Below are 17,401 nucleotides of genomic sequence, written 5' to 3'. Positions count from 1 at the left end.
ATTGGGACTGGAGTTTAACGTGGACTGGAGTGGAGAGCGGCCAGTGAAGGAGTGGAGCTTTGAGGCTTTGGCTCGAGAGATTTCAGCGAGCAGAGGCAGAGGATGAGCTTGCTCCCAGTGAGGTAAGGCCGGGAAAGTTTATTTAATTAATTAACCTAGGAGTTAGTAATGGAGGCAGTAGATAGGGCAGTCCAGTGCTCCGATTGTAGGATGTGGGAAGTCAGGGACAGCACAATTGTCTCCGATGTCTACACCTGCAGAAGGTGCATCCAGCTGCAGCTCCTGTCAAATCGGTTCATTTGGGGGGCAGAGGCAGTAATAGATCAGAGTTTCAGGGAGACAGTCACCCCTAAAAGTCAGGAGACAGGTAAATGGGTGACTGTCAGGAGAGGGAAGGGGAATAGACAGAAAGAGCAGAGCACCCCTGTGGTTGTTCCCATCAACAATAAGTATACTGTTTTGGATACTGTTGGTGGGGACGACCTACACTTACCAGGGACAAATTGTAGTGGTCACGTCTCTGGCACCGAGACTGGACCCTCAGCTCAGAAAGGAAGGAGTGAAAAGAGGAGAGCAGTAGTGATAGGGGATTCGATAGTTAAGGGGACAGTTAAGAGGTTTTGTGGGAAAGATATAGAATCCCAGTCTGTTCCCTCCCTGGTGCCAGGGTCCGCGATATCTCCGATGGAGTTCTCGGTATTCTCAGAAGAGAGGGTGAGCAGCCAGATGTCCTGGTCCACGTGGGGACCAATGACATAGATGGGAGTACGGATGAGGTCCTGAAGAAGGAATAAAGGGAGTTAGGGGAAAAAAGTGAAAAAGCAGGACCGCAAGGGTGCTAATTTCAGGATTGCTGCCTGTGCCACGAGACAGAGAGGGTAGGAACAGGAAGTCATGGCAGTTGAATGCGTGGCTGAAGAGTTGGTGCAGGGGGCAGGGGTTCAGATTTCTGGATCATTGGGATCTCCTCTGGGGAAGGTCTGACCTGCACAACAAGGACAGGCTGCACCTGAACTGGAAAGGGACCAATACCCTGGTGGGCAGGTTTGTTAGAGCTGTTGGGGAGGGTTTAAACTAGTTTGTCAGGGGGGTGGGAATCAGAATGTGAGTGCAGAGATGAGGGTAGAAGGACAAGGGCACGATGCTGTGTGTTCTGAGTTGCTGAGGAAGGACAGGCAGGGGACAAAACATACATGTAGCCAGTTCGAGGGGTTGAAGTGTGTCTATTTCAATGCCAGGAGTATTAGGAATAAAGGGGATGAACTTAGAGAATGGATCAGTACGTGGAACTACGATGTTGTGGCCGTTACTGAAACTTGGCTGGAGGAAGGGCAGGATTAGCTGATGCAGGTACCGGGGTTTAGGTGTTTTACAAGGATTAGGATGGGAGGTAGAAAAGTGGGGGAGTAGCATTACTGGTCAGGGATAGTATCATGGCTATAGAAAGGGAGGACGCTGCAGAGGGAGTGTCCACTGAGTCGGTGTGGGTGGTAGTCAGAAATAGGAAGTGATCAATCACTGTGCCGGGAGTAGTCTATAGGCCCCCAAATAGCCCTCGGGACACTGAGGAGCAGATAAGCAGGCAGATTTTAGAATGGTGCAGGAAATACAGGGTTGTAGTTATGGGTGATTTCAACTTCCCTCATATTGACTGGCACCTCTTGACTGCAAGGGGGATAGATGGGGCTAAATTTGTCAGGTGCTTTCAAGAAGGATTCCTGACACAGTATGTGACCGGCCGATGAGAGGACAGGCCATACTGGATCTAGTTCTGGGTAATGAACCTGGTCAGGTGGCAGACATCTTGGTGGGGGAGCATTTTGGTGAGAGTGACCACAACTCCCTTAGCTTCAGCATAGCTATGGAAAAGGATAAAAACAGACAAAATGGGAAAGTGCTTAACTGGGGAAGGGCTAACTATGAAGGGATGAGGCAGGAATTAGCGAGAGTAAATTAGAAACAGATTTTCAAAGCTGAAAGCACAGAAGTAATGTGGAGGAACGTTAGGGACCACTTGTGCTGGGTTCAGGATAGGTTTGTCCCACTGAGGCAAGGAAAAAATGGTAGGAAAAGGGAACCGTGACTGACGAAACATATGAGGCAACTTGCCTAGATGAGGAAGGAAGCATATGTTAGATATAAGAAGCAGTCAGAGCCCTGTTCGTCGCTTTTCGATTGCTCCTACCCTGTTTACTTAATTGTCTCCTACCAGTCTTTTTTTTTTTGAAACCTTATTATAATACTTCAATACTGCTTTACTATGGCTGGGAAAAGAACCAAAGCATTTGCAAAAGAAAGAGAAACAGAAGATGAATCCCCAGTCACTTTGGATTCAATCAGTGACTTCCTTAAACAGCAAAAGTAGGAATTCTCTGAGGAGTTTCAGCGGATCAATGGCAAATTGGATACAATTCAGCAAACTTTATTAGATCATGAGAACCAAATTCAGGAGAATACTGTGAAGCTAATGACACTTGAAGAGGACGTTGAAGATACAATTAAACTCTGCAAGGAGTTATCCTTATCCAGTGATAAAATGCTGAAAAGGATCATCAGTCTCGAAAACAGAAACAGGAGAAATAACTTGTGAATCCTGGGTCTTGAAGAATCAATTGAAGGCGCTGACCCTACGAAGTTTTTTGCAAACTTTCTGAAGCAGCTTTTCCCTGCTTTATTCACTTCGGAGCCGAAGCTCAATCGAGCTTCTCGCTCTCCGACTTTGAAGCCATTGTCCTTGGCGGTGAAACCCAGATCAGTCAAGACTAGCCTTTCATGAATTTCGTGTTAAGGACCTTTTAATTCGTCATACCCGGAGACAAGGAATGATCCATTTCCAAAATTACAAGGTTAGATTTGTGGAAGACTATTCACCTGAAGTTTTGGCTGATCGTATGAAATATAAAGAAGTTATGTTGGAATTTCATAATAAAGGATATAAACCATCCCTTCAGTTCCCCGCACGTCTGCGTATTGTTTTGAAGAACGGATTGCGAAAAAGAATAAATTCAGTTGAAGATGCAAAAGAGTTTCTGAAGGATGAAGTCTAAAACTGTTATACTTCTTATTTGATCAAGTTTTTTTTCTTCTGTTAATATGAATTTGAAATAAGGTTTCATTAAGCTTACGTTTTGGCTGTTCATATATTGTCTTTTGTTAGATTTTTTTTGATACTACTTTATTTTATCCCATTTTGAGGCTTTATTTTAATACAGCTTTCTTTGAATTTGTTTAAAGTGATCCTTTCGTATTTCCGAATACCAAGTTATTTTACTTTTTATGTTGTGTCTTGGTAGGGGCATAATGACCTTGCAGGACTGGAGTTTTTTTTCTGTCAACAGGATTTTTTGGGGCCGGTACTTAGTTCTTAGCTCACTGACTGTCTATTGGTCAGCTTTCTCGCTTTGGGTAGGGGAGGGGGTAGGGCCTATTTCTCTCTGGGAGCTGTGTTGGGTTGAATATATGATTGTTTGTTTGACCACTTTACTTTACAGTTTGCTTTCTTGTTTTAATAACTTAATGGCCAGATCTTTTAATTACATGTTGATTGGTATTTAAAATGTTTCGAAATTTTAACCTGTTTAGTTTGAATGTGAAAGGGCTGAATCACCCCACCAAAAGGAACAAAGTGTTTGCTTATATTAAAAAATTAAAAGCACCTTTTTTTTTTACAAGAAATGCGCATACGCAGCTGTGATAGCTTATGTTTTTCTTTACTAGGTGAAAGAATATGAATTCCACTCTTCGTTTAATGCAAAATCATGTGGAGTTTCGATTTTTGTAGATAATACAGTTTCCTTTATTCAGCATAAAGTTGTTTCGGACCCTAATTGTCGATTTGTTATTGTATCAGAGTTTAGACAGTGAATCGATTGTTTTTGCTAATGTATATGCCCCCAACATAGATGATCCAGGATTTTTTGAAAGTCTATTTTCATTTTTGCGAGGTTTGTGTACTTACTCCCCTGTGATAGGAGGAGATTTTAATTGCTGGTTACATCCAGTATTAGATCGCTCATCTATTAAAGCAGACACACTTAATAAATCAGCTTTGCTTATCCAATCTTTTCCAACTAAACGTGGTATAGTTGATGCTTGGCGTTTTCTCTATCTGACGGACAGGGAGTATTCTTTTTTCTCTCATGTCTATCACTCTTATACCAGGATTGACTAGTTCTTTTTATTGATAGTCAAATAATTCCATTATTTCGATCAATTGAATATAAAGAGATTGTTATCTTTGACCACTCTCCTGTAATTCTGTCTTTAAATCTTTCTGGTCCTATCCCCATGAGTAGATTTTGGCAATTTAGTTTAACTCTGTGTCCGATGAGTATTTTCTTAAATTTATGGAGAATCAAATTGCTCTTTTTTTTTGAAGAAAATACGTTGGAAGAGACGTTTAGCCTTATTATATGGGATACTTTTAAAGCATACATCTGGGGTCAAATTGTCTTAGAAAACATAGAAAATAGGTGCAGGAGTAGGCCATTCGGCCCTTCGAGCCTGCATCACCATTTATTATGATCATTGCTGATCATCCAACTCAGAACCCCGCCCCAGCCTTCCCTCCATACCCTCTGATCCCCCTAGCCACAAGGGCCATATCTAACTCCCTCTTAAATATAGCCAATGAACTGGTCTCAACTGTTTCCTGTGGCAGAGAATTCCACAGATTAACCACTCTCTGTGTGAAGAAGTTTTTCCTAATTTCAGTCCTAAAACGCTTCGCCTTTATCATCAAATTGTGACCCCTCGTTCTGGACTTCCCCAACATCGGGAACAATCTTCCTGCATCTAGCCTGTCCAATCCCTTTAGGATTTTATACGTTTCAATCAGATCCCCCCTCAATCTTCTAAATTCCAACGAGTACAAGCCTAGTTCATCCAGTCTTTCTTCATATGAAAGTCCTGCCATCCCAGGAATCAATCTGGTGAACCTTCTTTGTACTCCCTCTATGGCAAGGATGTCTTTCCTCAGATTAGAGGACCAAAACTGCACACAATACTCCAGGTGTGGTCTCACCAAGGCCTTGTACAACTGCAGTTGTATCTCCCTGCTCCTGTACTCGAGTCCTCTCGCTATAAATGCCAGCATACCATTCGCCTCTTTCACCGCCTGCTGTACCTGCATGCCCACTTTCAATGACTGGTGTATAATGACACCCAGGTCTCGTTGCACCTCCCCTTTTCCTAATCGGCCACCATTCAGATAATAATCTGTTTTCCTATTTTTGCCACCAAAGTGGATAACTTCATATTTATCCACATTAAATTGCATCTGCCATGAATTTGCCCACTCACCCAACCTATCCAAGTCACCCTGCATCCTCTTAGCATCCTCCTCACAGCTAACACTGCCGCCCAGCTTCGTGTCATTCGCAAACTTGGAGATGCTGCATTTAATTCCCCCATCCAAGTCATTAATATATATTGTAAACAACTGGGGTCCCAGCACTGAGCCTTGCTGTACCCCACGTCACTGCCTGCCATTCTGAAAAGGTCCCGTTTATTTCCACTCTTTGCTTCCTGTCTGCTAACCAATTCTCTATCCACATCAATACCTTACCCCCAATACCGTGTGCTTTAAGTTTGCACACTAATCTCCTGTGTGGGACCTTGTCAAAAGCCTTTTGAAAATCCAAATATACCACATCCACTGGTTCTCCCCTATCTACTCTACTAGTTACATCCTCAAAAAATTCTATGAGATTCGTCAGACATGATTTTCCTTTCACAAATCCATGCTTTGTCCGATCATTTCACCGCTTTCCAAATGTGCTGTTATCACATCCTTGATAACTGACTCCAGCAGTTTCCCCACCACCGACGTTAGGCTAACCGGTCTATAATTCCCCGGTTTCTCTCTCCCTCCTTTTTTAAAAAGTGGGGTTACATTAGCCACCCTCCAATCCTCAGGGACTAGTCCAGAATCTAACGAGTTTTGAAAAGTTATCACTTATACTGTAAACATCATTTAAAAAAGCTAACAAAGAAAGAAATGAATTAGCCAATCAGTTAAAGCAACTGGACCATAAATATGCTTCGGTACCTGATCCTGAAACATATAAGTGACGTATTGAAACTAAAACTAAATATGATCTGCTTTTAATGTATCCAATTGAAAGCCAACTTTTAAAAGATAGAAGTCAACTTTATATTCACGGAGATAAAACTGGTAAGCTACTGGCTAATCAATTGAAGCCATTTTCAGCCATGTGGCAAATTAAAGAAATACGTAAAATTAGTGGGGACATGACAACTGACCACCTTGAAATTAATGACACTTTTAGGGAATTTATTTCTAAATTGTATAGTTCTGACTCTGTTAATGATAATATTGTAAAGTATATTTTTTTAGATCAATTAAATATTCCTAATCTTTCGTTAGATGATCGTAGGCAATTGGATCAGCCCTCTTCCCAGGAGGAAATTGCTCAGGCTATTTGAGAATTGCATTCTGGGAAATCCCCAGGACCCGGTGGATTCTCTGGAGAGTATAAGGCTTTTTCCTCCTTGCTTATACCACACTATATTCTACCCTTACTGATTCCTTTAAGGTAGGAAGACTACAGCAGTCTTTTTTACCAAGTTTTAATTTAGCTCATTCTCAAAAAGAATAAGAATCCTACTGAACGTTCTTCGTATAGACTTACCTCTTTACTCAATTTTGGCTCGCGGACTTGAAAATATTATGTCTTCTATAGTTTTGAATGTTCAGACAGGATTTATTAAAAATCGATATTTCCATTTGTTGTATGTTATATACTCTCCATCTAAGGAAATAACAGTGTGTGATATTGTCGGATGCAGAGAAGGCTTTTGACAGACTTGAATGGAACTTCCCATTTACATCCTTAGAAAAATTTAATTTTGGACCTAATTTTATTCATTAGGTTAAATTACTTTATTTATCTCCCTCCGCTCAGATTCTTACTAATTTTCAGAATTCTAAACCCTTTAAACTCCAACGTGGAACTAGACAAGGTTGCCCCTTGAGCCCCCTAGTTTTTGATTTGATATTAGAACCCTTAGCAATTGCTTTTCGAGAGTTAAAAGAGATCACTGGTATTCTAAGGAGAGGTACTATTCATAAAGTGTCGCTGTATGCTGATGACTTATTGCTTTTTATATCTAATGTTACAATCTCTTTACCATTTGTGTTCCGTTTACTGACTAATTTTAGTCAAATTAAAGCTACAGAAGAGTGAACTGTTTCCTTTAACAATTTCATACCAACTGATAGTAACCTTTTAAAATTTTAGGAGAATGATTTACATATTTGGGAGTAACAATTAATAAGAATTCTGAAGATTTATTTAAGGAAATTTTTTTAAGTATTTTGAATTATGTTAAAAAAACACTCTCTAATTGCTCGTCTCTCTCTTTATCACTGATTGGCTGAATCAATTCTATTAAAATGAATATCTTACCTAAATTTATATACCTTTCTCAAGCTGTGCCTGTTTTTATTCCTAAATCTTTTTTTGACTCTTTGGATTCAATTCCTTCTTCCTATATATGGAAGAATTAAAAAAATAACCTCATATAAACAAAGCTCACCTTCAAAAAACCAAACAGAATGGAGGATTTGCCCTACCCAATTTTAGCTTATATTACTGGGCAGTTAATATACGTAATATTGCGTTCTGGTTATATTACATTAACCATGAGAATTGCCCTATATGGGTTTCTTTGGAAGTCAACTCTGTTATAAAACTTCCCATTATTTCTTTACTTGGATCCTTGCTTCCTTTACCTTTAAATAAATTAATTTACAATGTGGCGGTTAAACATACATTGAGGATTTGGTTACAGTTTAGAAAACATTTTGGTTTATTGATATTCTCCCTCTCAAGTCCCATATTTTCTGATTGTTTTTTTTCAAACCATCTTTAATTTAGATTAGGTTAGATAATGAGAACACTCAGTCCTCGTTTACTGTCATTAGAAATGCATGCATACATTAAGAAATGATGCAATGTTCCTCCAGAGTGATATCACAGAAAAACAGGACAAACCAAAGACTAACACTGACAGAACCACGTAATTATGACATATAGTTACAGCAGTAAAAATCAAAACCATAATTTGATAAAGAACAGACCATGGGCATGGTAAAAAAAACAAGTCTCGAAATCCCGAGTCGATCGACTCCCGAGTCCCCGATAGCAGGCGTCAAAGGGAGAAACTCCCTGCCATAAACCTCCAGGCACCGACTACTGCCAGTGCATTGGAAACACCCGATCACAGCCGATACTGAGTCCATTTATCCAAAAACTTCGAGCCTCCCGACTGCCATCCTCTGCGGAGTGCCTTTGACCTTGCCTGGCCGCCGAAACAAGCAAAGCCGAGGATTCGGGGCCTTCTCCGGACATTCCGGACCACACAGTAACAGCGGCAGCGAAGGGGGCATTTCAGAAGTTTCTCCAGATGTTCCTCCGTACTCTCACGTCTATCTCCATCAAATCAGAATTGTGCACGGTCCCCTACTTGACAAATAACAGACAGCACCACTGAAATGGCCGCGTGTGCCATCTTCTCCTCCTCCTCCTTTAGACTCATCTTCTAAAGAATGGGATAGATTCGGTATTAAACGATTTCAGGATTTGTTTAATGGAGGGAATCTCTCTTCTTTTGTGCAACTTCCAACGAAATTTAACCTTTCCGACACTCACTTTTTTCGATACAGATTAGAGATTTTTAAGGTCTCAATTACTTACATTTCTTACAAGTCCAGATAAGAATATATTAGATACAATTTTTAATTTGAAACCCTTTGATAACAGTTCAATATCTTACATTTATGGTCTACTGTCGGGACTGAAAATGGCCTCCTTAGATAAAATTAAAGGAGACTGGGAAAAGGATTTACAGGTTTTCATATCTGATGAGAGCTGGAAGATTACTTTAAAATTGATTAATTCTCCATCATTATGTGCTCATCATTCTTTATTACAATTCAAAGTGGCACATAGAGTTCGTATGTCTAAAGATGAGCACTCTGATTTCTACGTAGATATTTCCCCTTACTGTGATAGATGAGGTAATGGAGTGGCCACACTAATTCATATTGTCCTGGTCATGTCTGAACCTTGAAAAATTCTGGAAAGATGTACTTCAATCTTTTTCTACACTTTTCAATGTCAGCCTTAAGCCCAATCCTTTGACTGCCATGGTTGGTTTTGTTGAGGACAGTGCTACAAAATTGAAGCCATCTAATTTGCGGGTATTGGCCTTTATGTCTCTTATGGCCAGGAGGACGATCTTGCTCAAGTGGAAGGAGGCCGCCCCGCCCACTCATGTTCAATGGCAATCTGACGTTATGTTGTGCCTTAATCTAGAGAAGAATCGTCGTTCGATTTCTGATTCAAAACATGATTTTTTAATGTTATGGGGACCCTTTCTGAATAATCATCACAATCTTTGAACTGTTATTAAAGTATGGATCTGTGCCATTATTATTATTATATCATATGGTAAGGTATTTTTCTATTTTCTTCTGTTTTTTCTTTTACCAACCAGCTCATTTTCGGAGTGAGGATAGATTTTTTTAAATAAAATACAATTTTTTTTCTGTTTCATTTCATAATTCAATCTTTTTTTTATACATGATGGCTTTGGAATATGGGACACTATGATCATATTACTCTGATTTAAATGTAATGTAATTCGTATTATTTACTTATATCCTTATGATTTTTGTATTTGTATTCGTGTAATTTATATAATACCAATAAAAATATTGAAAAAGGAAGAATATACCAGAAGAAGGAAGCATGAGGGGCTCATGAGAAATATAGGGTAGTCAGGAAGGAGCTTAAGAAAGGACTGAGGAGAGCTTGAAGAGGGCATGAGAAGGCCTTGTCACGTAGGATTAGGGAGAACCCTAAGGTGTTCCATGCGTATGTGAAGAACAGAAGGATAACAAGAATGAAGGTGGGGCCGCTAAAGGATAAAGAGGTCAACACATGCCTGGAGGCGGAGGAGGTTGGGGAGGCCCTAAATGAATACTTTGCTTCAGTATTCACAAGTGAAAAGGATCTTGATCAGGACAATTTCGAAATAGAACAGGCCTGTGTGCTGGACAATGTGGAGATTGAGGAAGAAGAAGTGTTGGACCTTCTTAAAAACATCAAGATTGATAAATCCCCAGGGCCGGACATGATATACCCAGGTTGCTGTGGGAAGTGAGAGAAGAGATCGCTGGAGCAGTAGCTATGATCTTTGAATCCTCTTTGGCTGCAGGGGAGTTGCCGAAGGATTGGAGAATGGCAAATGTAGTTCCCTTGTTTAAAAAAAGTAATAGAGAGAATCCTGGGAACTATAGACTGGTGAGTCTAACGTCGGTGGTCTGCAAACTATTGGAAAGGATTCTCAAGGATCGGATCTACGAGCACTTGGAGAAGTACAGTCTACTCAAGGATAGTCAACATAGCTTTGTGAAGGGAAGGTCATGCCTCACAAGCCTAATTGAGTTTTTTCAAGAGGTAACAAAATAAATTGTTGAGGGTAGGGCGGTAGATGTGGTCTACATGGATCCGAGCAAGGCATTTGACAAGGTCCCTCACGGGAGACTCATCAAGAAAGTCAAGAGGCATTGGATCAGTGGAACCTTGGCTGTTTGGTTAAAAAAATGGCTTACAGGAAGAAAGCAGAGGGTAGTAGTGGAAGGAAAGTATTCTGCCTGGAGGTCGGTGACAAGTGGAGTGACGCAGGGATCTGTCCTGGGACCCCTGCTATTTGTGATTTTATTAAATGACCTGGATGAAGTGGTGGAAGGATGGGTGAGTAAGTTTGCGGATGATATTAAGATTGGAGAAGTTGTGGATGGAGCTGTAGGTTGTCGAATGTTACAAGAGGATATAGGCAGGATGCAGGGTTGGGCAGAAAAATGGCAGATGGAGTCCAATCCGAATAAGTGTGAGGTGATGCATTTTGGAAGGACAAACCAGAAGGCTGAATACAGTGTTAATCGTCAGTTACTTAAGAGTGTGGATGAACAAAGGGGCCTTGGGGTTCAAATCCATACATCCCTCAAGGTCGCTGCACAGGTTGATAGGGTAGTTAAGAAGGCCTATGGGATGCTAGGCTTCATTAACAGGGGGATTGAGTTCAAGAGTAGAGAGGCCATGTTGTAACTCCACAGATCTCTGGTGAGACCACACTTAGAGTATTGTGTTCAATGATGGTCACAATACTCAAAGAAGGAGAGAAGGGAAAGTGGGAGAGAGAGAGAGGGGGAGAGAAGGGAAAGTGGGAGAGAGAGAGGGGGAGAGAGAGAGAGAGAGAGAGAGACAGAGAGAAAACAGGCTGAGTGGTGGTAGTGAAAGTGAGGGAGGGAGAAACTGAGTTACAGAAATAAGAGGCTGTTGGAGTGTTAGCGAGACAGACTGGGGAGAGATGGGAGGGACGTAGTGGAGGCGAGAAACAAGAAGGGAGAGAGACGGTGGCGACAACCAGTGAGGGGAGAGAATGGCGGGAAATGAGATGGACGTGGGAGAGAACGATGGAGGAGAGAGATTGGAGAGAATAGGGATGGGGAAATAAACCAGGATAGAAACCAGGGATTGAGACGGGGGAGATAAACGAGGAAAGGGATGGGCTCTTTGACATTTCTGCTGATCAGTGAGAAGGAAATGGACAGAGATCGAAAAGGGCTGCTCATTTTAAATGGAGACGTATGGAAGTTGCTGAATTCTAAATCTTCCATGTAAATTCCTTCAGGATCAGTGAAGTGTCTATGTATCTGAGAGTAGGCGGGTGGTTGGGTACATTGAGGTGGAGATAGAGGGGGATGGGAACAGACGCATAGATCAGACATGGCCGTGTTGAATAAACATAATATCATAAGACTTCCTCCTCCTCTCTCTTCTGAATTGATTTCCCTGTAGTCTGAGGGTGTACCCCCAGTCCTGGGCTCTGCATTATGGGAAACGTCCTCTCCACATCCTCTCTATCTTGGCTTCTCAGTATTCAGGAAACCGCGCCCCCCCCCCCCATTATTCTAAACTCCAGTGGGAACAGGCAAAGAGACACCAAACACCATGAGCTGTGGTCTTGTTAATCAGCGTCAGGTGCAACACCTTGTTCAAGACCATCTGAAAATCCAAACAAACAACACCCACTGCCTTTCTCATTTCACCAAAGAATTCCAACAGATTCGTCTGAGAAGATTTCTCCTGAGGAAAACCATGCTGGCTTTGGCCGTACACGGGAGGATTTAAAAGAACGGTCATGGAACAGAATCACTGCGGACCGGTTTCATATTGACAATACCCGGGGGTGGGAGAGGTGGGTAGGGTTGCCAATGGACAAGAGTTGAGCCAAATACGTTGTTTACAGAGACTACAATGACCATGAAGCCTTGCGCGGGCACCAGTGTGCATGCGTGTACCTGCCGATTTCTTCTAGAAATCGTTTTTGGCGATTCTGTTCGAGGTGGGGGGAAGGGAGGTGTTAATCACGACCGGAATATAGATGATAAGTGGCTAATACACTCAATTTTGTTTCTAAAAGGGTATCTAACAAATTTAATATTAAACACACAGCGCATATTTTCCTTGCATGAATATAGCCACAAGTCAATTGCTGTATCAGGGAAGGACAGGGGAGCTTGAAGTAAGTGTTGAATGAACTTCCAGTAGAAGTGGTAGAGGCAGGTTCGATATAATTTAGAGAAAAATTGGATCGGTGTATGGACAGGAAATGAATGGTCTAGGTCGGTGTTCTATGGTCGGTGGGACTAGGTGAGAATAGTATTCAGCATGGACTAGAAGGGCAGAGATAGCCTGTTTCCGTGCTGTACTTGTTATAGGGTTATATAAGTATGTCAATAGCATCATGACATTTTAAGTAACGTTTGGATATTAAATACACAGCACATATTTTCCCCATATGAACATATAAATCATTGCAACACACCAATATCGCTGAATCAGTGGGAGCCCTGGGCTTGTTTCCCTGCAACCAGATGGCCCCATCGAGGGGTGATGGGACACAGCGATACTTGAACGGGGTTCCTTATGTCCAGTCCATTACGCAATTTGGTTTTCGTTGCATTCATTGCAGAGATATGTTGGAAATGGGAGCAACATTTTCAGTGCTTTCGTGGCTTTCTCAGGATATTCAGCCTTGACTTTGATCCAGAATGCCAGCAGAGATGTTATGTCAAAAATACTTTGCAGCCCATCATCATTTGCAAGCTCGAGGAGTTGATCTCCTTCCCACGCTGACATGGATGACGCGCAGGTAATGACCTCACGTGCGTTCAAGCTCAACAGTGCGTGACAGGGAATGAGGAAGGGTGCAGCTGACTCATATCGCCAAATCCTATCATTTCCTCGCGGCCCGGTAGCGCATACTTTGTGGCCCGGTGGTTGGGGACCGCTGCTCGACTGCACACTAGGTGTGTTATAAATTTACTAAGTACCAGAGACGGAGTTTAAAATAGAACTGACTGATTTGTCTCAGATCCAGAATATTAAAACTCCAGTCCCATTAAAGGTGAATATGCAGCAGAAGAACCTCCTCCCATGCCCAGTGACCAGGGTGCAGAACTGGGTGGGGTGAGCAGCAGCAATAATTGCAGAGTTCAGCACCGACAGTCACTCTCGAAATAGCATTCAGCAACAGTGATGGACAAATATCCAGCATGCAGCTTATTGAAACTTTCTCCCCAGTGTGAATCCCATAGGGTGTCATAAGGATAGATAACTGAATGAATCCTTTACCACATTCACAGCCGGTGAACAGCCTTTCCCCAGTATGAACTCAATGATGCACATTTGGTTGATTTGGCTGAGAGAATCTCTTCCCACAGTCCGAGCAGCTGATCAGCCTCTACCCAGTGTGAACTGACTGGTGTCTCTGTAGTTGACTTGACCAAGTGAATCCCTTCCCACATACTGAGCAGGAGAACGGCCTCTCCCCAGTGTGAACTCGCTGATGTACCTTCAGGTGAGATGACTGAGTGAATCCCTTCCCGCAATTTGAGCAGGTGAACGGCCTCTCTCCAGTGTGAACTCTCTGATGTGCCTTCAGGTGGGATGAGCAAGTGAATCTCTTTCCACAGTCTGAGCAAGTGAACGGCCGCTCCCCAGTATGAACTGACTTGTGTGCTTGCAGGTGGGATAACTGGATGAATCTTTTCCCACAGTCTGAGCAGGTGAACGGCTTCTCTCCAGTGTGAATTCGCTGATGTTCCTTCAGTTTAGATGAGCAAGTGAATCCCTTCCCACAGTCTGAGCAGGTGAACGGCCACTCTCCAGTGTGAACTGACCAGTGTGCTTGTAGGTAGGATGACCGAGTGAATCCCTTCCCGCAGTCTAAGCAGGTGAACGGCCTCTCTCCAGTGTGAACACTCTGATGTTCCTTCAGTTTAGATGACTGAGTGAATCCTTTCCCACACACTGAGCAGGTGAACGGCCTCTCCCCAGTGTGAACTGAATTGTGTAGCAGTAGTTGGGATGAGCAAGTGAATCCCTTCCCACAGTCTGAGCAGGTGAATGGCCTCTCCCCAGTGTGAATTCGCTGATGTACCTTCAGTTTAGATGAGCAAGTGAATCCTTTCGCACAGTCTGAGCAGGTGAATGCCCTCTCCCCAGTGTGAACTGACTTGTGTACCAGTAGTTCAGATGACTGAGCAAATCCCTTCCCGCAGTCTGAGCAGGTGAATAGCTTCTCCCCGGTGTGAAGTCGCTGATGTACCTTCAGTTTAGATGAGCAAGTGAATCCCTTCCCACAGTATGAGCAGGTGAACGGCCTCTCTCCAGTGTGAACTCGCCAATGTACCTTCAGTTTAGATGAACAAGTGAATCCCTTCCCACAGTCTGAGCAGGTGAATGCTCGCTCCCCAGTGTGAACTGACTTGTGTACCAGTAGTTCAGATGACTGAGTGAATCCCTTCCCACAGTCTGAGCAGGTGAATGGCATCTCCCCGGTATGAAGTCGCTGATGTATCTTCAGTTTAGATGAGCAAGTGAATCCCTTCCCACAGTCCGAGCAGGTGAACGGCCACTCCCCGGTGTGAACTCGTTGGTGAGCCATTCGGCCAGATGACCAAGTGAATCCTTTACCACAAGTTCAGCGGATGACCAGCCTCTGCTCAGTATGAACTGACTCATGTGTCCAAAGGTGGGTAGACTGACTGAGTCCCTTCTCACACACAGAACAGGTGAATTTGCTGATGCACCTTCAGTTGAAATGACCAAGTGAATCCATTCCCACTGTCTGAGCAGATGAACGGCCTCTCCCCATATGTAAAATGACGGGCATGCCAGTCGGTCAGATGACAATCCCTCCCCACAGTCTGAGCAGGAAGGATGATCGAGTGAATCCCTTGCTCCTCTTCTTAAGTATCTGGACAGAGACAGCAAAACTGGCGTGTTGTGTTCGAGATTCACGTAGACAAATTCCTTGCCATTTTTAACCTGTAAAAAGATTTACAAAATCCATCAATGGGTGTAGGACAACATTTCAGATGAGATCCCTTGAGTTGTCAAGGTGTGATCTGGCATCACACTGTTGCAGTGTAGTTCCTCCCAAGTTGGAGAGAGAAATCATCTTCTAACTGGGCACAGTGCTGGTATCTGGAATGACCATCAAATTCTCTGATGCTCTTCCTGTCTCTCTAAGAATGCGGCATTTCTGCCATCTCCAATCTGTGACCTGGCTCAGTTTGACTCTCTCCATTGGTATTATTCCCTGTTCCCACTGAGCTGCACGGGTTCCTGGCCCCACAGTAACTGAAACACTCTCACACAAATAGCCTTGGTTAACATGCAGCTGGGATTTTCTTGTATGTACTGTTGATTTAAAGTGCCACAGTTTTAACGCCATGTAAATATCTCCAACTCAGACGTATGGTTGGTCTGCTCAGCTGTTAGAAGGAATTAGAGTAAACATTAGTATTATTTCATGTTCTTGACACAGAGTCATAGTAAATTACAACACAGAAACAGGCCCTTTGGCCCATCTAGTTGGTGCTGAGGCTTTTCAACTCCCTACTCCCGTACCCCTAACATGCAGGTACCTATACGAACATCTTAAATGTTGAAATTCAGCTCACATGCACCACTTGTGCTGGCTGCTCATTCCACACCCGGATGACCATCTGTGTGAAGAAATTTCCCCTCATGTTCCCCTTAATGTCTCACCTTTCACACTTAATCCACGGCCTCTGGTTGTCGTCCCACCCAATCTCAGTGGTAAAAGCCAGCTTGCATTTACCCCATCTATAACCCTCAAAATAGTGGTATACCTCCATCAAATCTCCACTCAATCTTCTATGTTCCAAGGAATAAAGTCCTGACCTGTTCAATCTTTCCTAATAACCCAAGTCCTCCAGACCTGGCAACATCCTTGTGAATTTTCTCTAAACTCTTTCAACCTCTTTTACATCTTTCCAGTAGGTAGGTGATAAAACTGCACACAACACTCCAAATCAGGCCTCACCAATGTCTTGTACAATGTCAACAAAACATCCATCTCCTGTACTCAGTACTTTGGTTCATGAAGGCCAATATGCTAAAATCTTTCCTTCTGTCCCTATTTAACTGTGACACCACTTTCAGTGAATTATGGACATGTATTCCCAGATCCCTTTCTTCTGCAGCACTCCTCAGTGCCCTAACATTCACTGTGTAAGACCCAGGTCCTATCAAAATGCAACACCTCGCACTTGTCTCCATTAAATTCCATTTTGCATTTCTCCAGCTGGTCCAGATCACACTGCAAGCCATTATATCCTTCCTCACTGTCCACTACACCCCCAATCTTAGTGTCATCCAGAAATCTGCTGATCCAGTTAACCACACTATCATCCAGATTACTGATCTAGATGACAAACCACAACAGATCCAGCACCGATCCCTGTGGCAAACCACTAGTCACAGTCCTCCGGTCAGAGAGGCAACCATCTGCTACCACACACTGGCTTCTCCCAAAGACAGTGTCTCATCCAGTATGCTGCCTATCCTCAACCAATCTACATCTATCCAAATACTTGTATATCCATTTCCTGCAGACACATTCCAATAACTTTCCCACTACTGATGTCAGGCTCACCAACGTATAAATTCCTAGTTTATTTTTAGAGCCTTTCTTGAACAGCGGAGCATCATTGGCTGTCCTCCAATCCTCCAATCCATCACCTGTCACTAAGGACGATTTAAATATCTGTGCTTGGGCCCCGACAATTTCTGCACTTGTCTGCCGCAGGGTCTCGGGGAACAACTTGTCAGGCCCTGGGGATTTATCCACACTAATTTGCCTTAAGACAGCAAGCACCTCCACCTCTGTAATCTGTACAGGGTCCATGAAGTTGATGCTGCTTTGCCTCACTTCTATAGACTCTGTGTCCATCTCCAGAGTAAATACAGATGCAAAAAAAAATCTCTCCCAT

The 17,401-nt window shown here is 42.9% G+C and overlaps 1 protein-coding gene across 1 annotated transcript; it reads right to left on the bottom strand.

Moving 5' to 3' along the window:
• Positions 1-7,363: 7,363 nt before the first annotated feature.
• On the bottom strand, positions 7,364-15,424 carry LOC140208473 (uncharacterized). The gene is made up of 2 exons (XM_072277152.1): positions 12,922-15,424; positions 7,364-8,565 (listed from the first exon to the last, which is right to left on the bottom strand). Exon 1 carries the CDS (start codon positions 15,043-15,045, stop codon positions 13,840-13,842), a length of 1,206 nt encoding a protein of 401 aa, XP_072133253.1. The 5' UTR covers positions 15,046-15,424; the 3' UTR covers positions 7,364-8,565; positions 12,922-13,839.
• Positions 15,425-17,401: the final 1,977 nt, after the last annotated feature.

Source organism: Mobula birostris, chromosome 13 (assembly GCF_030028105.1).
Source record: "Mobula birostris isolate sMobBir1 chromosome 13, sMobBir1.hap1, whole genome shotgun sequence".
Taxonomy (NCBI): Eukaryota; Metazoa; Chordata; class Chondrichthyes; order Myliobatiformes; family Myliobatidae; genus Mobula; species Mobula birostris.
Note: the sequence above shows the minus strand (reverse complement) of the source record. Positions and strands in the feature narration are given on the sequence as shown.